The sequence below is a fragment of the Falco rusticolus genome, chromosome 11 (assembly GCF_015220075.1).
Source record: "Falco rusticolus isolate bFalRus1 chromosome 11, bFalRus1.pri, whole genome shotgun sequence".
Lineage (NCBI taxonomy): Eukaryota > Metazoa > Chordata > Aves > Falconiformes > Falconidae > Falco > Falco rusticolus.
The window spans coordinates 7,497,693-7,522,120 of NC_051197.1; the positions used below are offsets into that span (position 1 = coordinate 7,497,693).

General features: G+C 40.9%; 2 protein-coding genes across 4 annotated transcripts in view; one reads left to right on the forward strand and one right to left on the reverse strand.

Annotated features, from left to right (window-relative positions):
• The window catches only part of NRDC (nardilysin convertase), a 28,472-nt gene extending 23,730 nt beyond the window's left edge, over positions 1-4,742 (forward strand). Inside the window, exons 24-31 of the mRNA XM_037403708.1 lie at positions 252-390; positions 855-902; positions 1,263-1,315; positions 1,939-2,022; positions 3,444-3,534; positions 3,849-3,965; positions 4,165-4,254; positions 4,522-4,742. Coding sequence (XP_037259605.1) covers positions 252-390; positions 855-902; positions 1,263-1,315; positions 1,939-2,022; positions 3,444-3,534; positions 3,849-3,965; positions 4,165-4,254; positions 4,522-4,722 — 823 coding nt within the window. The 3' untranslated portion in view covers positions 4,723-4,742. The remainder of the gene's footprint in view (positions 1-251; positions 391-854; positions 903-1,262; positions 1,316-1,938; positions 2,023-3,443; positions 3,535-3,848; positions 3,966-4,164; positions 4,255-4,521) is intronic.
• A 741-nt stretch (positions 4,743-5,483) lies between these two features.
• OSBPL9 (oxysterol binding protein like 9) overlaps positions 5,484-24,428 on the reverse strand; it is a 63,882-nt gene continuing 44,937 nt past the window's right edge. For 2 of the 3 annotated variants that reach the window (XM_037403717.1, XM_037403719.1), the window contains 16 exons: positions 20,179-20,217; positions 17,120-17,213; positions 16,491-16,592; positions 14,070-14,229; positions 13,285-13,397; positions 12,912-13,030; positions 11,403-11,488; positions 10,988-11,162; positions 9,411-9,495; positions 9,034-9,144; positions 8,602-8,665; positions 8,353-8,493; positions 7,359-7,437; positions 6,892-6,983; positions 6,348-6,483; positions 5,484-6,237 (listed from right to left, as the gene is read on the reverse strand). In XM_037403717.1, coding sequence (XP_037259614.1) covers positions 6,163-6,237; positions 6,348-6,483; positions 6,892-6,983; positions 7,359-7,437; positions 8,353-8,493; positions 8,602-8,665; positions 9,034-9,144; positions 9,411-9,495; positions 10,988-11,162; positions 11,403-11,488; positions 12,912-13,030; positions 13,285-13,397; positions 14,070-14,229; positions 16,491-16,592; positions 17,120-17,213; positions 20,179-20,217 — 1,671 coding nt within the window. In that variant the 3' untranslated portion in view covers positions 5,484-6,162. The remainder of the gene's footprint in view (positions 6,238-6,347; positions 6,484-6,891; positions 6,984-7,358; positions 7,438-8,352; positions 8,494-8,601; positions 8,666-9,033; positions 9,145-9,410; positions 9,496-10,987; positions 11,163-11,402; positions 11,489-12,911; positions 13,031-13,284; positions 13,398-14,069; positions 14,230-16,490; positions 16,593-17,119; positions 17,214-20,178; positions 20,218-24,428) is intronic. The other variant, XM_037403718.1, reaches the window with a different exon arrangement.

The window sequence follows — 24,428 nt, forward strand, 5'->3', positions numbered from 1 at the left end:
TAGGCACCACTCATGATGTAAAAACTCATCAGGTTATAATTTTCCGGTGGAAGGGGTCAGGGTGGGAGCGATGCAGAAGTGCCCTTCTCGCCTCCTGGACACAGCGCTGCCGGTGGCTGTTCCTCGGGCATTGTTCTGGTTTGGGAGAGGGGAAAATGATGTCAGAGTGAGTGTAAATGACCGGGTGTTACATTGGTTTTGGCTGAGACGTGAGCGGGTGTCAGACACTTTGCTGTCTGTCCGCCCTTCAGAAAGCTCCAGTTCGCTCCCCTGGCCCATCCCTGCCCTGTCCAGTTCCGGGTGGTGGATTTGCCAAACTCCCATCTGCTGTGCAAGGTGAAAACTCTCAACAAAGGCGACGCCAACTCGGAAGTGACGGTCTATTACCAGGTAACGCGTTAGCTGGGTGTGCGCTGCCCTGTTCCCCGGGGTAGCGGATGGTGCTACCGTTGTACGTAACGTCACGGTGTCGGGAGCAGTCTCTGGGCGGGGGTGTGATGCTGGATCCTCGTCTAAGCGCAGGCCTGGGAGGTTGAACCCAGGTGGGCTCTCGCAGCCTGTGGGGCTCCCCGAAACCGGCATCTCCCCCTCCCGGCTTGCGCTAGTGCTGGGAGCTGGGTTTGTGCCTTGGTGATTTCCTGGTGTGTCCCCCACGGATCTCACGGTCCTGGGTGAGAGCCCCTCCCTCTCTTCTGAGGGCTGTATTGAGGCCCCTGTGGAAAACACGGACTTTCCACCTGTCCCCGCTGTGAACTGTAGCTTAGCGCCGCAGTCCAGGCGGAGGTGTGTGCCGCAGCTGGCGGCTTGGTCAGAACATCCACGAAATCACTCTAAATTCTCCATTTTCTTTCTAGTCAGGTGCCAGGAACCTAAGGGAATATACCCTCATGGAACTGCTCGTGGTAAGTTAGTGTTCGTGTCTCCTCCCTCATCAGAAGTGTCTTCCCTGAAAGCTGCTGGGAGCTGGGATAAGGCCACGGGGCTAAATGGTACCGGGGGACAGCGTGTATCCATTGCTCACTCTGATTAAACCCGAACGTTTGGGCCAGGATCCCCGGCGTGCCGCAGCGACGGGCAGTGTGGAAGGCCGTTCTTAGCTGCCCGCCCGGGAGGCTGAGACCTCTTGGTGCAGCGGGTGAGGCTGGGAGGCAGCGCTGCAGCGGGTGCACGTGCTGTGCTGCCGTCACAGGTCCAGACGGAGCCCACGGGCTGGCTGCAGCGGAGCCCCGCTCCTGCTGTAACGCCTCTGTGCTCCGTTTCAGATGCACATGGAGGAGCCTTGCTTCGACTTCCTGAGAACCAAGCAGACCCTCGGGTGAGTTCACTCACACCTGCTTTTACTCTTTCCTGTTTTTACTTTGGAAGCCCTGCCTGCACAGCGGCCAGTTCCTGAATTGTTGTAATGGAAACATAAACGCATCGCACCCAAGAGCACCCATCGGTACAAGCTGCAGTCACGTTGCTTTTGAGTCCTGTAAGAATTGCAGCTTTTAGCAGTGTGTGAACTCCCAAAATTATTCGGCATAAAGTTGTTCCTTCCACTTTCCAAATCAGCTCCTGGTTCCCCAGGGCTGTTTTCACAGCAGCTCTGCGGCGCGTAGCAGCCTCCCGCAGAGGCACCCTTCTACCTCAGGAACTGGAACAAGCTTTTCACATCTATAGGTCTGTCACTCTGCTTGAATTAGTTTGCAGGAACACAAACACAAGTACTCTGCCAGGCTTAAAAGGATTTCCTAAAAATGAGAAAACGCTGAAGTGCACTGATGCAGAAAACAAAGGAACTAAGACTTGAGAATTTTTATCTGAGATTTTTCTTTCTGAAGTACCAACACTATTTTAACTTGTAGCGTGTCCTACAAGTGAAAATTTAATTGTGCTTGTGGAATGACTTTATTACTTTTTTTGTGTGTTTTTTTTTTTTTTTTTTTTTTTTTTAAGCTACCACGTGTACCCTACCTGCAGGAATACTTCTGGGATTCTTGGCTTCTCTGTCACAGTAGCAACCCAGGCAACTAAATACAAGTAAGTGCTCAGTGGTTAATGCTCAGCACTGCTGCCGGCCTTGGGCCGCCGGAGTCACCCCGGAGCTGCCAGCACCCAGTTCTGGTGGCCTTACCGCCGTGCCCCCGCGGCAGAGGCGCAGGCAGGGCCTGGCTGATGCGGACCAGCTGGCTGGAGTGGAGTGGTCTGGTGGAGCTGGCTGGAGTGGAGTGGTCTGGTGGAGCTGGCCGGCCGTTCCTCACCTGTGCTGCGGTGCAGAGCGGCTCCGTAACTGGCAGCTGTTGCTGCTGTTGTCTGAACAGGGAGGACCCGAGCGCAGGACGTTTACGGCAGCCGGGTTTACCGAGGCGGCCAGTGGGGCTGGCGTGTGTGCAGGCACTGAAGGCTGAGCCCCGGGGAGGGGGGGGAGGTGTCCAGCTAACCGTGACCATGCTGACATGGCACGTTTTGCGCCAGTGGTGAATTTACGCCGTGTCCAGCTCAAGAATTATTACCGAGAGTCTCGCTGACTGTTCTCCTTGCTGTGTTAGGTCAGGTCCCAGCTGACTTCCGTTGGCTTGTGCCGGAGCTTTTCCGCGCACCTGCTCTCAGAGCTCACAGCTGTTTCAGGCCACAGAGGGATTGATTTATTTTATGAGGGGAGTTATGGAAACAGTCAAAAGCGAGTGCTCCTGGCCCCAGCTCGTGACACTGCTGACAGTCACAACATCAAGACTGAAAACCAACGCCTAAATAAAGGTAGCCTTAAGCATCTTAAAAACTGCGGCAGTCCCGACTTGAACAGGGATAAGTAACCCAAAACCGAAGTAAAATACCCTGCTGCTCTTCTGAAGGTGCCCCGTCAGGAGAGCTCCGGCTGCTGCCAAGTAAACGGCTGTTCTGGCTCCCCTTCAGCAGGCAGATATAAATATATATAAAAATATTATGGTTTTATTCAAAGCTGGGGCTAACTACAGGTATTTGACCTGCCAGAGCTGCAGGGTTAGATGAAAAATACGCAATTTTCTTATGAAAAATAATAGCGTCAGGGAAGGTTTTGTGCCTTGGAAACCTCACGAGGCCAGCACATCGCGGTATTTTTCTTTCTTTTTGTCTCAAGCCAGCAGAACATAACTGTTCACCTGCAGGGCTTGGGGCTGCAGCTGGGCGCGCCACGGCCTGGGTCCCCGACAGCATCGTCGCAGCAGCAGCTCCTCTCGCTGCTTGGTTATCTAAAGTCCCCGTGTTTGAATAATACGTCACACAGCTCCAAACCAGAGCACTGGTTTTATTCCTGGTACTAGGGAAGATGGTGTTGACAGATGCGTGAGCTTTTCAGGGCTGGAGGGAAACAAGCCTGTCCCAAACGTTCCCTCCTCAGCTGGGGCCGTGCTGCTCCTTTAGCCCTCACTATGGGTTTTTTCCTCTTTCCTGCCCGATTTAATTATTTAACTCTCTTTTAGTTCTGAATTGGTTGACAAGAAGATAGAGGAGTTTCTTTCTTGCTTTGAAGAGAAAATCAAGCATTTAACTGAAGATGCTTTCAGCACCCAGGTAAACACTTGCTCTTGAAAAGCTCTTCCTTGAACCGCTATATGACACCTAAACCGGTGGGTTCAGTTCCAGGGATCCTGCATATCTCTGAGGTTTTCTGGACGAAGGACTCACTTTTAAATCCTCCCCCTTCCTCCACCCAGCAGCCACTCTGTAAGCACTTGCTCTCTGGCCATTCACAGTTAAGCTCAAAAGCCTCGAACTACCTTGTCAATGTCAGGTGGGCTTTCTTTCAGCTTCAGTGAACCCGGTGGTAAATGAAGGTAGTTCTTAATGCTTTGAAATGAATTGGTTTTTGTCTTTTTCAATGGTAGGTTACAGCTTTGATAAAACTTAAGGAATGTGAAGACTCCCATCTTGGAGAAGAAGTAGACAGGAACTGGAATGAAGTGGTGACGCAGCAGTATCTCTTTGACCGGCTTGCCCGTGAGGTTGGTGGGCCCTCGGGGGGTGTCAGTGATTCCACAGGGGACACTCACACGTCGCTTTCTGGAGCAGTTTTAAATGCGATAAATAGAGGGATTTATGCTACTAGTTGACAGACTGATTCTAAAACTGCATGCTGTTTTAAATGTTTAAAATTACTTGGATTGCCACTCTGGTACTTAAACCTCCTTCCTGTGGTTTCAGATTGAAGCTCTGAAGTCTGTTTCAAAATCAGACCTGGTGACCTGGTTCCAAGCTCACAGAAGCAACAAGAAGAAAGTGCTCAGTGTACACGTGAGTGTGTGTCAGCTTCCACCCTGCCACCCTTTGCTGACCTCAGAAAGCCCAGTGAGGGTGCGGTAGAGGAGCTCCATAATTAAAACGTGTAACGGGGTGGTTATCCTCACTCACTGTTCCTATTTTCTACATTTCTAATTATTATTGGCATTTGAATTGCGTTTAAGTATCTGTATTTAATTGTCAGGGCTGATAGAACACTGAAAGAAATCCAAGTTTATACAGGCTTAGAGCCAAATTTCTTTTTTGGTAACTTTCTTCCAGGTGGTTGGATATGGAAAACATGAAGGGGACTCGGAGGTTACAGCAGCTGTCGCAGAAGTACAGAATTCTTCATCTGGTGAAATACCTCATCTGATTTTCTTGCCCCCATCTTCGTTGATGACTAATGTTACTTCCATCAAAGACATCAAAGCTTACACATCAACTCTGAATGTTCTCCCTTACCATAAAATACTAAAATAAAACTGAGCCCTTGCCCTGCAGTGATGTGTAATACAGGTGCTTTCTGCAACATGAACATCACAAACCTGGGTTTACTAAACCAGGGCTGTAGCGGTAGCTGGGATGAGGTGCCCGTTCAGACATGAGGAAGCTGTTCTCAAGGAAGGTTCCAGCCAACTTTACTCATTAATCTCATTAAGAATAGGCACAGCCCTGCCACAGAGCTGGAGTGAGGGGAGAGTTCCCCCCCGCCACAGGGAAGATGCGATGTCCTCCTCTCCAGCTGCCTGCAGGGGTGGGCTGCACCTTTTCGTTCAGTCTGTCTTGTGCATCATTCCTGCAGCAGCTGCAGCTCGTCGGAGGAAGTATTCTGCGCTCCTCCCAGAGAGATACAGACTGGGGGGAGGGGGAAAAAAGCCTCAGGCTTCCATCTCACACAGGTTGGGGTTTTTTTTTTTTTAGGTTTTTTGTATGTGTAACACAGACAAATTCAGATCAAATAAAAGCTAGATGTAACTGTGGCAAGAAAAATAGTTTGATTGCTACATACAGCTCCTTACTTACTCAACCCTTATTTAACTTTAAAGCAACAGCACAGAAATGCAAAGATTCCTGAAGTGCTACGCGCTTCCAGAAAAATTCTGCTGCGAGTGGTGCAAGTTCTGCTCCTTTTGCTCGTTAATGAACCGCTTGAAGAAGCAGGTTGAGCTGCAAGAATTCCAGCTGGGAAAAAATAAAACCAATACATTTTACATAAAACAATTGATCATCACTCAGCTGAATAAAGTCTTGCTGCAAAGGTTTATTATGAAATAAATAAAAAGTCCATAAGATAAGTTTGAAAAATCTATTTTATGAAGCTTTAAGATGCATTGAGTAGAATTATCTATGGTTACATTTCAATCTCAAAATAACAAAGTTATTTTGGGCAAGACACTGAAATGCCAAAAATTTGATTATCATACAGGTGGAAGATAACATTTACGTAGCATTTTCTAACAAATTGTCCCATCAAAGGAATCCTCGTATTTACACACTGCAAACATCAGCTAGATTTAAATGACGTCTTGCATTTTGTTTCTCATTTTTTAAATATGTAGGACCCAGGAATATAATGCAACTGATACCAATGCCATGGCCTTCACAGTGGTTGTACAAAGTGTACACGCTTCACGGCCCAGATTCTCCCTGCTTTAGAAGCAGCAGTAACAGGGCTCCAAGAGCTGCCTTTGAAGCCCGAATACACCACCAGTATAGCAGAGTCCAGTATAAAGGTACTGCACAGCCAAGACGTTTCTTGTTTCGTTTAATTGCTTATCTGCATCAGTAAGTCCAGTATCCCTGAGATAGGAACCACTGTAGCTGGAGGGGTCAGCGTACGTGCTAACTGATGACTATCTTGGTATCAGATGTAAACTTTGCTAAGCCAAGGCTTGAATGTTTTCTGGTTTTACAACCCCCTTAATGTTTACTGGCAGCGAGTCGTTTCAGTAGCGGCTCATCGTAAACCCAGCATTCGCCATCTTCATGGAATAACTAGGAAAAAGAGAAGAGGGAATAATTGGATGTAAGCTTTTTATGACTCAGTTGGAAAGGAACCAATATGACAGGTTAGAGGGCATTTACACTGTTGGAATAAAGCTCACCCTTGTTTCCCACGAGGTCTCATTCTCCTTTCTGGCTCTGGCTTCAGCTCTCTGTCTTTCTTCGAGCGCGTGCTTTGCAGCTGTGGCTGCGTCGATGTCTCTAATTTTTAAGTTGTAGGTTACATCTTTCCATAAGCTTAAAAAGGAAATATGAATGGAGACCGCTTTAGAGAAGCAAAGTGCTACAAGGCTGTAGAAACATATTACTGGCTAATAATTAGCATCAATATTAGTCTGAATTAGGGTAGGTCTCACTTTATCCAAAGGGCAGACACCCCTCAATATATATTAACCACAGCTGCACTACTGCCAGGAGCACGGCGGCTGCAGCGAGGCTCTCCGGACCTCCCTGGGACATTTGGTCCCAACAGGGATGTGACCAGGGGCTCCTCTTCCCCTTCAAAACCCCAACCTGCTTGTACCTGGGCTCTCTCTGGCCACAAAGGCCAGCGCCGAGCCCGGCTGCCCACGGATAAGCTGGGTACTGCCAACTTGAGTCTAACGAAAACAAGTCTTAATTTGCCCATTTAACTAAAGTTCTTACCAGCGAGACTCAAAGTCGTCTTGGTCCTCCAATTTCCTTACCTTCTTCTTAATTGTAGGCATTTTCTTGGTATCTATAAAGACAGCATTCTCCTAGAGTGAGGTTTTTAAAAAAAGACAAAAACAAAACAAACCACAACTCAGTTCTTTATCTAGGCTTAAAATTTATATAGCCTCACACTCTAGTACACTGGTTGTCAGGAAATACATAAAAAGTCATCACTGGATTCTGTTCTTGCTATAAAAATCAAGTTACCTTAAGAATAAATTAACAAAGTAAATTTGGGACTTTTATCCCAAATTCAGCATTCCTGTGATCTTTTCGGGCAGCTTCACAGGAGTTCCCAACTATTAATGTTTATTTTAATAAAACCAAAAAGAAACCACCAAAAAAACCTTTGAAGCACAATCTTCCATTTCTGATGAAAACAAAAACAACCAAAGAAAAAAGAAAAAAAGCTGCTTTACCCCTGTGGTGTATTTTGCGTACATGACACCGTTCCATTCGCCTTCAATTGAGCAGAAGGGTTTCTTGTCATTAGGAGAACTAAACAGAAAGAAACAGTCATTTCTCAGTTGTGCTACAGTAGCTGAAAGACCCTGAAGGGTGAAACCTTTGTCCTAGTTGCTGCGGAGTCTGGTTTTTATCAGCCCTTAAAACACCCACCACCAATCCAGAAAAGATGCGGGTTCTGTTTACGAGTGAGAAGTTCTGCATTAGTAAGTTGGAAAAACCTTCAAAGGAAGTGCTGTTCTGGGGTAAGACGGGTCTTGCTTTAGGGCTACATTTAGACTTTAGGAAGCTAGTTACAGGCTTTCCAAACAGATTTAGTAGTAAGTTTAAGCTTAAAAAGGTTTTACAAATCCATAGCTTCTTCGCCAGACTACTGGGAAACAAAACACTGCTTCACAGACGACATCTATCAATGTGTGTCTAGAAATTACTTAAAACCAAGTTATAAACCTCATTTTGTCAGCATCCACTTACTGACGTCACAGCAGCTGTCCAAATAAGATGCAAATCCCCACTGAATTGTCTGCTCTGGGCATGTGCACAGGGTCTGACCAAAATCCATCAAACCACAGGTGTAAATAAATACGTCAAGGCCTGCAGCAGAACCGTTAATTAACAGCAGTATTGCAAGGCCCGCTTCAGGATTTTTAGTAGAGCTAATGCTGAAGACAGTCTGGATAATTCAGGAGTGAAAATTTAAGTTCCTTTTGGTAATCAGCATAGAATGTTTTAGAGCACGGCAAGGCAGGGTGGCAAGCCTATGCAGGTTCCCTCTCTCAAATTGTGGCTATAAAACGGCACCCTGTGACAGGCAGCCATGAGCTGAGTTACTGAGTGCAGCTCTTTCAGTATTTTACACTCCTGACTGTCTTGAAAAAACAGTCAGCATTTAAGTAGAGAGAAAAAAAAAAAAAAAAAAAAGAGGTTTAACTGAAGAAACTGGCTTACAAAATTTCAGCTGTAATTCTGTGCTTCTTTCCTCCATAAAATGGTTTTGTGTGGAAGACGATGGAAGCGTTATAACCTGTCTTTGAGCAATTAATACTGCATTCTCCACCAAGTTCTATCCATGGCACAGTGAGAATAGACCTGCAATTATAAATATGTGTATATTTGTAGCCTCTTAACTGATACATTTTAAGCATGAAATATTACAAGGCATTAAAAATGAAAATACCAAATAGAGCATTTACTTGCCTTCCATAACCATTAGGAAATGTCAAAATATAGTGTTCATCGTAATCTAGGCATGTGACACATCCTATTAAAGAAAAAACAGATTTAAAAAACACAAGCAAAACCTTTACAAAAAATAATATACTCAAATACTTCCGTTAAAAATGGGTACCATAAAAAGGAAAGGTGAAAAGCTTTATCTTTCATCGATGCGGGGAATGCCCAGCTTCTAGAAAAGGCAGGGCCAGCTGCATTTACATGAAAAACTGGGACCTAAGTGACTTCAGCGCACAAAGTGGGCAGAAGGAGTCTCCGATTCGTAGATATATAAGCTCTAGTTATGTAAATCCAAACATCCTTTACATTTAATAGGATTACTTTAGATAATTTCTGTAAGAATTCTAGCTGCAGAATACAAATTTCCCTTCTCTTGTTACATTTGCATGTACGTACCTTGCCCTATGTTATGAACCCCAATAGACATTCCCAGGAATTTTGACTTGGTCCATATGTGAGCATTGAACTGTATCCTCTTGCTAAAACACTCCGCGTAAAATGCTGAAACTGAAGAAAAAGGTATTTAAAATAGCAGCATAAGACATTAGTGCTGTTGTTTCCAGATTCATTCATCAGGAAATATCTCAAAAAGCCTCATACTTACGTGGCAACAGAGTTTGCAATTTTTTTCCCCACAAAAACAGTTCAGAGAGAAAACTTTCAGCTTTTAAATTTGGAGAGAAAATGTAAATCCAAGATTTACACCCAGAGCTGATTTGACTGTCTCTCCTGTCCATATGCCATCTCTATTAGCAAAGTTATTGTCAACTTACTTGGAGGATGATGAGACACCTGCTCTGCCACAAACGTTACACTGCTTTTGCTGACCCAAGGAACTGGTCCTTCTGAAACTGGCTCCTGCATGACAGGAGAGAGGATCTTCATCACTGACAGCGCTCACAAAACACTCAAAAGCTTCCAAGAGAAGTAGCTTCCATGTTTAAAGGCTTCTAAAAATGTATTGCAGTGATTTTAACTTAATTGTCAGTTTGCTGGTTTCATGGGGAATAACTCCTTACTCCTGAAACAATGACACTTTCTAAAGAATAAGAGTTTCTACTCTCTTGTTTTCCGGTATAAATGTACCTGGGGAGATGTTCCCAAATGAAACAGTTAAACTGAAAGAGCCATGTATAAACCTAATTACAAAATAGTATTTAAATCCACTTTATTTCTTATTAACTAATAAGAAATGGGTGGCAGAAATAGTTTTCCTCTTTGCTTCTGAGAAAGTCTGATATGCATATTAATAATGATCAGATTATATGTATCATAAAACCATAAAACAACATTCACTTCCTGGGGCAAATAATGAAAAGTGGAATTCATTGTTAGAAGCAACGGAAGTACAAATATTGCCTTTATGCCAGCAAACAGAAGTCCAAACATTCACCTCGGGAACAAAAGAAAGATTTGAGCAAAGCAACAGGCTGGGGGGCAGGGGGAGAGGGGGCAAATTAAATGGAAAAAATACATACTTTATATCTAAACGATCACTAGTAGATATACTACACCGAGGCTACGTGAAGAATCTCACAACAGCACTTCCCACATCATCGTTTGCAACTTTCCAAGGTGAGAAGCCTGAACAAGGCGTTAGAAAAAACAACCCAAACCCAACAGTGACAAAAAAAATGCTGCACCAGGCTGCACTGCAAGTGCTAGAGCTTTCTCTGGCATCAGTGGGGCACTGTTGGCTGTGGTTCACACGGCGCGGAAGCCTGAGTAATCCTTCAGTCTCACTAAAAGCTCACACACTGGTAGGTGATGTCTCCCGATTACGAGAGTGGCACAACTTGTTACTGTGTCCTTCACTCCACCGGACACACTCTGCTAAAGTACAAAAGGAAAAGTAGTGGCCAGACACAGATGTAGAACTAAAATACTATCCAAGCTCAGAATCCAGACCAGAAGTCTACAAAAAATATTTTAAAAGGTTAAATGTACGGGAGAAACTGCACTGCTTTCTAGGTTGTAACTGAGGAAAAGAAACGCTAGTGATAAAACCACCAGTGTTTAGAGAAATTATTTAAAAAAAAAATTTCAGAACTTTGGAAAGAAAGGAATTCATACCCGGTGCTATGAAACAAGGAAAGAGAACATTTTCACGTCAAATGATTCTTAAAAGACTTAATAGCTCAAATTTTGTTATACAAGATATTTCAAACTTCTATTCACAGAAAAGGAAGGAGGAAGGGGTGAAATCAGTTAAGAAATTGCCGTAGTTTGTCAATTTTGCTACTTAAACATAGCATAAGCCATTTCAGTCAGTAAATTATCAAAGCTTTGGCAATCACTCGCATGCATCAGAGACGCCAAAAAAAAAAAAAACATACCACAAGAAACTAACCATATCATCTTCACCTTCAGTGCCCGGTAATACCCAATGGCATCGGAAGATCTCGCCCAAAATGGGATTGTAAGGCTTTTTAGCAACTGACCCTTTTCTTCCTGCATGAAAAGCTGAGAGGTACCACTTAACCACTTGAACCATTCGCTCCTTTGGATCCTTCTGGTCACTAATGCTATATGCACCAAGAGAGAGAAGAGGACAGGCAAAATGAAATACAAGCAGGTACCTCAAATACAGGAAAGCGTTTTGGATGTTCAATTGTTTTACAACTAGAAGTTTGCCTACTTTGACTATTTTTCAAGTTCAGATCAAACCCCATGCAACATTCCTCAAAACCCACTGACTTTTAGCACCCACAAGGCCCATAAACAATATCAGAACCAGTTAATGCTCTACTTCAAAAGCCAAATACCTGACAAATAAGTCCGGATGTGCAAAAAAGTCAGCATACATTTCCAACAATGATCTTCTTTCTAGGATAAAAGTTGGAAGAACCACCTGGGTGAAGAAAAAACAACTCTTCTAGATCAAGAGAACTTTAACATCCCACACAAAAGCATTCCACTCATTAACTGTAAATAGCACACAAAGCACCCAAGGCTTCATCTGCCTGAAAGCTGATTGTGTTCTCAAACTTACCGATGAGTTCTGACATATGCAGGTCAGTTGGCATCTTTTAGAAAACCAAAGAGTTCAGAGGAACTGTCTCTTGTCTTACACCTATTCTAGTCCCACTTAGAGCACGTCCACTACGTGGCTGAGCTTATTACCAGAAGCTGTTCTTAGTTAATGCTGATTATTTGATTTCATCTATATGTACACTGTCAAATTTCAGTTATATATCCTGTGTGCCTCTCAAACACGAAGGTTCTCTCATCTCTGCTACTATTCTTCCCCAACAGCATCTGCAGGTTCCGTTCCTGTGGATCTGCTGCCTGCTGCAGTACAGACCACTGCTGGCAGCAGTGTTGATTGCTGTTGTTGACTTTAAAGTTGATGTAGACAAGATGCGTGCTCCTGATGCTTCTTGGCAGTTTAATTTGAGATCAGTAATTTTCAAGTATTCCAGGAGTTCCCAAAACAGACATACTTTGCATCAATTCTTATTCAGGACTGTCAGAAATCTTTTGTAGTTTGCTTGTGACCTGCTGGCTGTTTCTCCACAAAGGTTTTAACTTTATCTTTTTCTTGTCTATTGTGAGTTCCAGACTGGGCAGTTAAAAGTCATCCAATTAAGGAAACTAATGATAGGATTGATTTCTCCTACTCTTTTCCAATCTGGAATTACTTGTTTAAATTTAACCGAGTTGCCTAGAAAGATCAACACCTTCAGAATGCTGTTCCTTCAACCTTAAGACAGACACCAACATGAATCACATTCATGGAAAATCCAGCTCTTTACTTGCCAGGCCTACATGTAGGGTTTTAAAATAGACAAGCAACTTACTCAACAAGATCCCAATTAAGCAAAGCATTGCATTCTATGCCTTATTATTTATTTATGCTTTATTATTTTATTTATGTTTTATTGAATGTCACCATACACTGGGATCTTGTAGATCTCTGTTCTAGGAAGCTAAAGACATTATAAATATTCCTACTGCATGCAGAAACACTACTACTGCACACAGCATTCCTCTTACCTCAGCTTTGCAGGCACTCTAAGGATCAGGTTCAAAGAAAACAAACAGCTACTTTCCATAGCAAACTCTTTTCCCAAACAGATTTTAGCAGTTCGATACATTTATTCTGCATCCATTTTTCACTCCCAGTAATAATCCCAATTAAATAACGTGCTAAAGAGATTATAGCTTAACTAGCTTTCAGAACAAACAGTTAAATTACGTTAACATTGAACTGATTTACCCGGAATTCAGGGTTTAGTCCCTCTCCCTTCCCCATGAACAGTCAGCAAGTTTACCTTTGTTAGATCCATTCCTAATCTAACTTGTGACAACAGATGCATAATAACACTCTTATGTTCTTCCACTGATTCTCCTTCCCCATCATCATCTCGATCATCAGGAGGATCGAAGAGATCTAGAAAGACCAAATTGCTTTTGTTTTTCTCTAAACCTTCAGAGACAGATTGTATTTGATTTGCTGTCAAAAAGGTCTTATTTAAAAAACTAAAGTTTTTAAATCCTACAGTTCAACAACCTTCCATTAGCAAAGAAACAGTACAAATACCTTGGTTTATATATATATATATAAGATCATACATATATTGACACAGCTTGCATACAGATTGACAATCAACACAAATAAACGGGAAGTTCACACAGTCCACTCACCAGCATCGTTTGTCCCATTAGACATGGAAGAATTGAGGGATTCTGTGGTATCTGGACGTTTCAGACTACTTCCCGTGCTGCTCCGAGTCAGGACTGCAGCAGACCCTGAAGAACTAAAGAAGAGTAATAAATTCTCACAATTCACAATGAACTAATTCAGACCAATTTACTATAATTTAATGTACACAGATGACAAATTTACTGGTAGACGTTAATATAAGTGCTGCACGCTAATTCATAGAAAACTTAAAATGAATTGTAGCTAAACAAGTGGGAAAGCCTGCAATCTAAGACAGTAACACCTGAAGGCATAAAACAACTAATTCCTCTTTGAAATTTGTATAATCTCTTAAAATTAATTTTCTGCTTCAGAAAAAAAGAGTAACTAGATTTTGGGAAAAGGCAGTCAACTTCAAAAAATCTCTTTTAGTAGATGTGAGAGGGAAATGGCCATTTACCAAACACTGCAATGAATGCACATGAAAGACACCATGGTCTCAGATTATATTTGAGATGGTGGCTTCTCAAGTTTGGTTTATCTTAAGAGTTTTGTCAACATACACCTGATGGAATGGAAAGGAGCAGAAGAAAAAACCACATGCCTCAAGAAACCTGCTGGGGCAGGGGGTAATCTTATTCTGTTACACAGAATGGCTTGCCGGGGGCGGGGGCAGCCTATGTGGCTTACTCACTTATTTAGCTTAACTAACTTTTACAAGCAGACAAGCCATGCCCTTGTAGCTTACAGTTGCATTCAGCACGCACCGAGTACTTCAGGTACTTACTCCATACAACGCTTTGGGGAAGAACTGCTCTGATAGAATTCGTCAGCATCATAGAACTCATCCTCACTGCTTGAGTAAGAAAAATCTGGGACTGTATTTGGAGACAGGTTGACATGGCTTGGAGAGGTGAGGCTGCTGCTAGGTGCCGACTGCCCACTTCCTGTGGAGTATTAAAAATTAAAGACTAAATACAAAACCCCAAATTCTTTCAAAATCCACCTGTTCTAACTTACAAGCATGATTGTTCAAAGCAATAAAGACTAATGCAAACTCAGAAGGTACGGTATCTTGCAAAATTAGAAGGAATAATTAGTCTGTTCATACTGAGTTTCATTTAACAGCTATCAGAAAAGAGACCATGAGGAAAATCAGGAACACAGAACAACAGTAAACTATAAGGACATGTTTTCCCCAGTGTTGCGGATTAAAGGCAAAACAACAATGCTGAAAACCCGTATAGATTCATAGTATGATTTATATTGGGAAGCGTGTCTGGAAGTCATCTCGTCTACTCCCCACTAGAGGCCCAGGCAGCTCAAAAATTATACCAGTTTGTCCCAGATCATGTCTAGTCAGGTTTTAAAAATCTCTCAAGATGAAGAATCCACAATCTTTTTGGGGAACCTATTCCAAAGTTGGAACCACCTCATTATAAAACCAAACATTTTCTAATACCTACTTGGAATTTCTTTTCTTACAACAGATTGCCTCATCCTTTTGCTGTGCATCTTCAAGAGGAGCCCAGTTCTACCTTCTTTATACCCTCCCAAAAGTCGGCAGAAGACAGCAGCTACATCCCTCTTTAGCTTGATTTTCCTAAGGCTGAACAAATCCAGTTCTGTCAGTCTCTAAGTACATCACGGGCCTCAGCTTCCCAGTCTTGGTGGTCCACGTCTTTGTAGTGTGGAACCCAAAACTATACATAGTACTCAAGACATGGTCTCACAGATCCCAGAAAGAGAGGACAATCAATTCTCTTCATCTGCTCCTTACCCCCTCACTAGTCCAGCCCAGTATGCAGCAAAACCTTTGCCACCACAAGGACAGGCTGCTGACTCACGTTCTGCTTGTCGCTCACCAGGACCCCTGGCTCCTCTTCAGCCAGGCTGCAGCGCACACCATGCTGAGGGCAGGCTGAGGGCTATGCCCATCCTAGCTGAGCAGAGGACCTTGCATTTGCCTTCATCAAATTTCACGAGGTTTCTGGCAGCCTGCTTCCCCAGCCGGTCACAGCCCTCCTGCATGGCAGCCCTGTCCTACCCACTGTTCTCAATTCGGCAAGCTCCATGTCCGGGTTATCAGAGATGTTAACCAGTATCGGACCCAGTATCAACCCCTGAGAAACACCAGTAGCCACCTGGTTGCCATTTGGACCTCACACAGCTGATCGCAAGCCTCAGGCCTGGCAGTCCAGCCAGTTTTCACTCGTGTTCTACTTACCTAAAACATCTTTTTCCAATTTATTTCCAATTCCACAAAACATACTTGTGACAAAATCTAATGAATCCAGTTTCTAAAATGGATTACATGAATCCTGTCTCAACACTTACTTGCTGTCCTTCAAAAGAGCCACCGCAATAAAGACAAACCAGGTTAACACCGACACAGACCTTTCGTGGAAGCCGATGCCGCAGCAGAGGTTATTAAGCAAACTTAGGTACTTACACAGACAACAATCACCAGAAACTAACTAGAACATGAGACGCATAGAACAAGACTAAGAAAAGGAACTTCCTGGCAGGAGAAAAAGCCAGCAGTGGTTTCCCTCATTTTTCACATTGGGACAAACGCTGGTTAACACAGGTATTAGTGTTCTGGGAAGGAACGGTAGTAATAAAGTAACAACACATCAGTTACACACAAGCTTAGAAAAAAACTTGGGAAGGAACTGAGAGAGTTTAGCATGACTGGACAATATAATCAATAGAACTGATCAACACAGACAAAAAAATATGCTAAGTAAGTAGCTATGGTTTTAAAAAAAACCACAAACAAAATATCATAGGACTTCTAAACAGATAATTACAGCAACTTTATGTATATAATAGCAATTTTTGCTTCAAAACATCTATTGTAGTTACAAAAAGCCCAAAGAATGCTATTATTTAAAGGAGAGAGGAGGGAATCAATGAATTAAAAACCCGACAGGCCACACATTATGTATGAACGCAAAGTTCTTGTGCTGATTACTACAAGATTGCAATGATGTGGAGAAGAAACCAAGTACAAAGTTGCAGGGCGGGGGGTGGGGGGAGGGAGAGCACAATAATGGATTTTAACACAACACTGAAACGTGTTGATTAGAAGCAAGGTGTAGGCCAATACATTGTTTTCTTAATAGCTAATTACATTAGGTTACAGGCAGTATATATTCAGGTTTTGTTTCCTGTACTTCAGTAAGACAATTAAACAGAACCATACCTGTACTATTTGGTGTTGGAGTCTGATTTCCAAGTGATGCTACCACAGGTCCCACTGGCAAAGAGGAAGGTCGCTGCTCCGACTTGCACAACTGAGCAGGTTCTAGGGGATATTTTTATAAATTAAACCCAAAATTCACATTTAAATATGAGAATTGTAGTTTTCTTGGGAAAGAGATTCCACATATTTCACCTCACCTTCAAAAATTAAATGTTTTATAGAAAAGCCATTCAGACAGAAAAACATGTTTCTGCCATTGTTATCAGCTAGCTCCTTTTTGTTAAGGAAGGACGGCATTTAAAAAATTGCCATTATTTAGCTAGAAAGCACTTTTCTGAAAGTTATAGTTTCATTTATTTTATGAAAGTATATTAGAAATGTAAGCCAATAACTTAGAACAAGTGAAATATACCAGCTTATCCACAGAACTAGAGGCAGACAGACCTGATGGCTGAGGAAGCCCCGTGCCTCCCACTCCTTTCTCTGCCTTTGCACCACTGCAGCGAGTGTGCACTGGTACTGCCTACGTGACCCCAGAACTATCCACCATTATGCAGTCCCTCCATCCAGACTGCAGTTGCGCCCTGCTCGGCTCGTATTTCTGCTGAGGTTCTTTTTGTACACCATACCTGGAGGTATAACCGCTTGGGAAGGCATTGTGCTGATCACGGACTGTTCCAAAGGACTGGGCTGATATACTGCGTCAACCGGGTTTATAGTGCTCTGAGACAAAAGGAGGAAAAGCACATTTTTTCCTCAATACAAAAAAAAACCCCAACACAAATAAAGTATAGATAGCAAGAACATCATGAGCACAAGAAATGCCCAAATGCAAGACAGCAAATTCCTGAGAGTGAAAGTAAAACACAAATTGACAGTTGAGGACATGAGAAATACTTTCAAAGTGGTAATACCTTAATTCCTCGCACAGATTTTACACTACACTGAATTTGCTAGAGATTTGGATTGTCCTATAAAGAATTCTTATTTCCAGTTCTCTTCTGGTATTCCTTCCAATATCCATTAAAAAAATAACGCATGCAAAGAGTGAAAGTTAAATGCAAGTTATCTGGCAAAAATTAGGACAGGTAATATGTATTTTTAAAACTTTTTTTTTAATTAATTGATTTATCCAGACCATAGTAAATCAACCCATAAATTAAAACAAGAATCATCAGCATGCTCACAGCCATGAAGTGGCTTTACTGCCAAAATGCTTCCCAATGCAAGCTGACAGTTTTCAGTGTGTCTCCAGTAGAGGACATTTCAATCTACTTATGAACATGGGCACTTTGAAAAGTAAGCACCAATTCAACTCAACACTCAAAGTCACTGACTTCAGTATGTTCTTGGCTTTTATACAACAAGCCCCTTGGGAATTGCAATTACAATGTCTTTTAATCCAAACTAGCATGCTTTTGCCTTGCTTCACTGGCTTATAATTTAGTTATTATCTAAGCATTGTTTGCTATATATGTTTACACACAAACCCCAGAACTTCTACATTGTTCTGGGTTAAATGGAAAAAAGGCACATAAAACCCCTTTCCAAACAACTTGTAATTTAAAGCCATTGATCTATGTCAGAACTGTGAAAATCTTTGCCTCAATTTGCTAGGGAATCTTGCTACTGTGCTGAAGTTGAAGAATATCAAGCACGGGAGAGTCATACAATACCTTGTTCTACTTTAAAAAAAGTTCTTGTAAAAATGGTAGATGAGCTTTGCCTTTAAATTTAGTCAGTATGACTATTCCTATCATCTCTTTAGATCAATATTTAAAACAGAAGAGTCTCCAGCTGTTCTTCCTTCCTTTTAGTCTATTAATTTCTACTTGCCTCCAGACTGAGGGAAACAGGGTCATTTTAACCTACCTCCTCCCATTTTCCTACAAAAGGAAGACTTCTTCCTTGCCTCCTTTCCTGGTTAACTATAATTCTGAACTTTATCCTACATTAAAAATCAGTGAAGCAGCAAAGATTGTACTTTTTTATAGCACAGGATTTATTTAACAGAAAACAAAACTATTATTCCCTGTTTATCTTAAAAAAAAATCTCCAGTTTAAAAACAAAGGGATAAAAAAATGCTTTCTACATTTTCGTTGGTGTTACTAACTAGAATAGAAATAAATAACCCAGTATTGTTACTCCACTGTATTCCAACATAAAATCAACGTTCCTTATACATTACTTCAACCGCTTGTGCATAGTATATCCCTGTCCCATGTATTTCACAGTTTAAAATCATGACTCCATTTTTCAGAGTTAAAAATCAACTTAAAAATCAAGATGGGTCCTATGACAGAGACAGCAACAGCATCCTCTGTAACTCCCCTGGGCTTTAGGGAAGCTAATAATGTATGTGATACAGAACACTGCTGCGATAAAGAAAAAAAAATATGTAATTTTAACTTCGTATGCAGGATTGCAACCTTATCCTCAAAACAATTCTCCATACTGCAACATGAACTGGAGCTTCTTGTTAGGTATTTTGGGGTGTGCCTTTGTGGGTTAGAAACAGATGAAGGCAGGCCTGAAAGTTTCCTACTCTGAGCTCAGGAACCTAAAAACAACCACACAGAAACAACACTGTATCAAACATTGATGGTATTCCTGCAGGATTTTAAAGTGAAATCCTGACCTTCAGCCCAAGCTTACATTGACCTCAACAGCAACAAAATTTCAGTCTTCACAATCACTGATGCATTAGTTACTATATTGTTACAGAAATCATTTTTTTTTTCCTCCCCAGTACAAGCCAGCCCACAGATAATTAGGATAGCGGCTAATCAAACTCAGACTATAGTCGTAAGCTGTAATAGCGATATGAAATTTCTGAGTTGAAGATCTAATGTGCATACCACCTCTGCCTGTGGCAGTGTCTAGCTGCGTAACCTCTGCTTTCCAGGGCACGTAACAGAACCTACTCCATTACACTAAGACCTGAATTATGGGACTATCCAACAGGGTAATAATTTATCTTATTTATGATAAGCACGAAACCAAAATCTGTATGTGCACCTTTACTCCAAAGTTCATACCAGAAAATCATACTGCTATAGCTGTATATAATAGAAAGACAAATAAAGCTTGGGAACTATTGTCAGCTGTAATGAAAACACACTGATTTTTAGAGTTACGTTTTACAGAAACCAATCTCCTATTAAAAGTATCTGAAATGTACTCAAGTGACAAAAAGAGAAGAAAGAAGTCACACATGACCGAAACCAAAGATGACAGAAGTTACATGAAAAATGCAGAAGTTCTATTAAAAAAGAAACATTGCTTAGACACAATACAACTTTGCATCAAACGAGTAGCACTGTAGAAAAGACAAACTACTTGAAGCACAAGGATAGCTGATCTATTTCATACGTAAAGATACTTTAGATGGAACACAAAACCATTTCTATCCCAGTAATTTGCCTTTTGTCTGTTCACATTGTTATCTAAGTGTTCAGTCATAACACTGCCATGTAAGACACTGAGCATAAAACTAATAACTGATCTTCTAAAGGCAAGGGTGTTAGCCAACCTCAGAAGCTAATGACTCAACAGTAATTTTAACAAGACACTTGAAGCAGTAAATTAGAGAAAGGAAGAAGCATGTGGCAAAGTGAGTGGAAATTCAGGTCTCTGTTCACATGTTCTGCAGAAATAAAGGGAGATAAAGATTAGATGTAAACTTACTATAAGTCCATCTGCGTGCTTCTCCTCATTATTTTGGTCCTTAAGGAAAAAATGTTAAAAATATCAACAATCTTGTATGACTTATCAGTTGTGTGTTAAGCGAGAACAGCAAGTTTCTCTCAGGAATGTTTACATTTTCAGCCATAAAATGTTCCTCATCATGTGATACAGTAACTAAACTTAGAAGTTACAATTCTATACATAGGGACCGCACCTCTTAACATCAGTGGTTTCCAAGGATCTGTCCACACAACTTTGAACAAATTCTAAAATATCCTTTCTACCCTGCAGAATACTGTTACTCTTTAAAATGTAGGTTCTTCCCAAATAGCTAGGAACATCCCAAAACATGGTCTGCAGCACCAGTGAGTCCCTGAAAACTGAAGGACATGAAGTTCTCAGTTTCTGAAGGACTGCGATTAACTTTAGAGGTCAAATTTTCAAAAGTATTTTTTGCTTTTGAAAGGCAGAAGTGCCTTTATAAAGCTAAACATTTTTAACTTCTGCTTTTTGGTATCCACTAGATTTTAAAATGTTTTTAGATTATTTACAATCTAGGAGTTTGGGTTTTTTTTGCCTAGAAGCATATGTGAAAGAGCAGGCAATGCATGGAATAAAACAGTCATCAGGGGAAATGACACTAGCAACAGACAAGGTAATGCCAATCTACAGTTAGTATAGTTTAAACACTGTACCAGCAAAAGTATAAATTTTACAGAACACTAAGCCAAATCACTTCCGCTGCAAAGCTCGTATTAGCCAGTATATCAATCCATAACTTTGATTCAGTGTAAACCTTACGACTTGTCTGCAGAGTACTCCCCCAGATTTCCAGTTGTTAAAAGTTAAGAGGGAAAAAAAAGCTGTAAATAGTATTAGGTTGGCACATACATACTTGTATTTTGATACTTTATACATTTTTCCCTAGCTTACATAGTTGACAATATGCTGCTCAAATTTCATGTCTGCTAGTTAACGTTTCTTAAGCAAGGCTTTCCATGACAAAAACACCACTGAGGGCAACGAGTTCCATCGGGCTGCAAACTTATGAAGAAGAAAGAGTAACACTGAAGTCCAAATATTATCTTTTTTCCCCAACATACAAAATTTCCATATTGTGCTATCATCTCTAAGACCTATAAATCACAAAGATGCTGCATTTTTACTGAAGCTGGCTATTCTATCTAATGCACCATCAACAACATGGCACACGGATGAGGTAAGGAAGGCAGAAACGCCACAAAACTAGGCAGGCAAGACCAACCAGAAGTGATGGAGTGAAAAAGAAAAGGCAAAGATGCAAAAATAAGTATCTAAAATATAAAAGATACTTCATAAAACATATATATTTCTAAGACTGTAGTTTACCAAATCACCGACAGACCATTACATGTGTTTTACAACACCCACATCAAAGCTGGACATCTTCAACTGCCATACACACAAAGGGGTCAACCCAAGCCAAATGCGCTGCCTATCCATCCCACTTAGGGTTTTTTTATTGCTTTTTGATAAGTGATGTATGTATTTTAACATATTCTTGTTTAGCTGGTATTTACTTCATTATTTTGGAAATGCTTTGGGTCACGTCAAGTACAAGTGCCATCATTACACTCTAGATTTACCAGTAAGTTTAATGAAAATTTAACTGTCCACGCCCTAAGCAGGCTGTTCTTTTAAAAGTTCATGAAACACCTCAACTTAACACACAATTAATAAAAAACAAACCAGAACACCAAAAAACCACATTTGCCTCAATGTACCAAAATCATCCAAATAATAAATGGTTGTGTGTTTAAAATAGGGAGATTTTCTGAGTATACAGAGAAATGATAACAAACAACCAGAAGCTAATTGTGAAGTCTGTCTCCTAATGAGAAAGGCACTGCAGAAGTCAAAACGGAGCGCAGGGGTGGTGTTAATATGATTTATTTTCAGCAGTAAGTCAGCAGCCATACTTGCCTTACAGCTTTGGGAAAAAAACTTGCAGAATCTTAAAAGGTTCTACACTGGAGAACAGAAAGCTATCAGTCAGACACAATGCATTTTTACATATATAATGCTTCATACACACATAACTTAGAGAACTGTAAAAAAAAAAAAAAAGGGCACCCCCCCCCTCGTATTCTTGATTTCCTACAGCAGTAGGACACCAGGATACCAACACAGTTTATAGAAAAGGGAGTGAGGGGTGAGAGTGTCAAACAGAATTGCCATGTAGTCAACAAATATATTTGCCTAAGAGAGCGAGCACGAAAGCGGAAGATGAAGAGATGAAGCAGAATAAAGGTTATTGAAATAGTGGGAAGATTTACAGAGGGTATTTTTCACTTTATGTGGATCAACATCTTCCAATTAGCTGTGCATAAACCACATTATCTTCAATAGCTCTACAACAGCTTTAGATATGGTTTAGCAAAAAACCAAAAGAATCCCACTCCTCAATGGATAAGCTCATCTATATACACTGGTTAATATTTACCGGTACTGAAAGGAGGACTTCAAGGTCTGATTTAATGTAACAGCAAAAGTCTTAGCGTCTCTGGGGAACCCAAACTCTACCTACCTTTATGCTTCTATGGTAGTTGGAGCAGTAAAGCACTGAACCTAATAAAAAACAACTACATCTGCTGCTACAAATTCAGTTTTGTCCATTATCAGCAAACCACCTAACCAACTTCAACATACCTCTAGCATCAGTGCAAGATAAGCAATCACTTTTGTCTTTCTCCCAATAAACCTACCCACAGCAGAAATAGAATTTGATATTCAACAGAAACAAGCAAGCTAACTCAGCCACCTACTACCCAGCTTTGATCAAGAACCTGAGAAGCAAATGATAATTCTTTCTCAGATTTGCTAATTACATAGCGGAGCTTTTTAAGAAAAGAGCAAAATTTCATAGGAATTAAACCTCTGCAAAAAGAACAACTATTAAATACATTTATATAGTGATTAACAAAAAATGAGCATGTCATTTGTTGCACAGTTTCTCCAACAGCTACCTTAATACAGCAAGTCACATACAGCTGTATAAGAAAACTAACATACTACCATACTACCATCTAATCTGTCTGTAACTGACTCCACCAAACCCTCAGAATGACATATAGTCTACTGGTTTCACTGTACTAAAACAATTCTAAATATAGCCAGTACTAAATAACAGCAAATCATTAAGTACTGACAAGGCTTATCTTGCTATCACTACAGTGAAGGACTCAAATAGCATCACTGCATGTCCTTATAAATAAAGACTGTTCTAGCTCTAGATACATGTGGCACAGAACTATTTCTACGTACCCTACTACTAGCAAAATACTTTTTGTTTTGCAGAAACCTGTTAACTAACAAACCTTTTCTACAGAATTTTTAAGCTACTGATAATGAAATTTGCATTTTGTAAATTATGCACTGATCCTTTTAGTGAGCAACTGCAGATCCTGCAATGTTCTAGATACTTCAATTTTCACTGGCCTCAAAATTATCCACAATATATCTGGCATCTAGAATGAAGACAAACAGCAGCAATGCACTTGAAAACTACAAAAAAAAAAAAATAATTGAAGTGACTATGCCTATTTCTGAATAAATCAAAATGTGTTCTGATTGAATTCAGCCTTTAATTCTGAACATACCATAAATTAGTTTCTTCACAAAACACTGACTTCTTTCATCGTTGGTCACAAGATATAAATCAGCAGCTCGTAATTAACATATTCTAAGTACAGTATGTGAAAGCCTGACTTGACAAAGAAAAGTAAATCCAAATCTCACTAAATTTTAAAAAGTAAAAAAACATTTAAATGAAAAGTGCATTACCCATACTGCATTCTCAAATAATACAATTCTTACTTCAATAAGTTCCAACATCATCCTGAACTTCAGACCTATGCAAAGCCTTGCCAAACCGGTTTAGATTAACATCAGAATTTTCCCCTTTTCTATTTGTTAGTCACATTCTTAAGCAGAAAGAGGAGTTTTGTTGAAGTTACTATTCCGTCACCCTTATGTTTTAAGTTCTTATTTAATAGCAAACTCTGCAAAACAAAGTTTATCTCAAAAGAAAAGCTATGTCATCAACACAACTGTTACCACAAACATTAACAGGACTGTGCTACGGAACTCAGTACTTCAGAAACTTCATTAAAATAGTATCAATTAATAGTATTAATTAATATCAAAGAAATTTTATCAAAACAAAATAAATCATCTTATACCTTTCATATATACATGTATTTATACATATA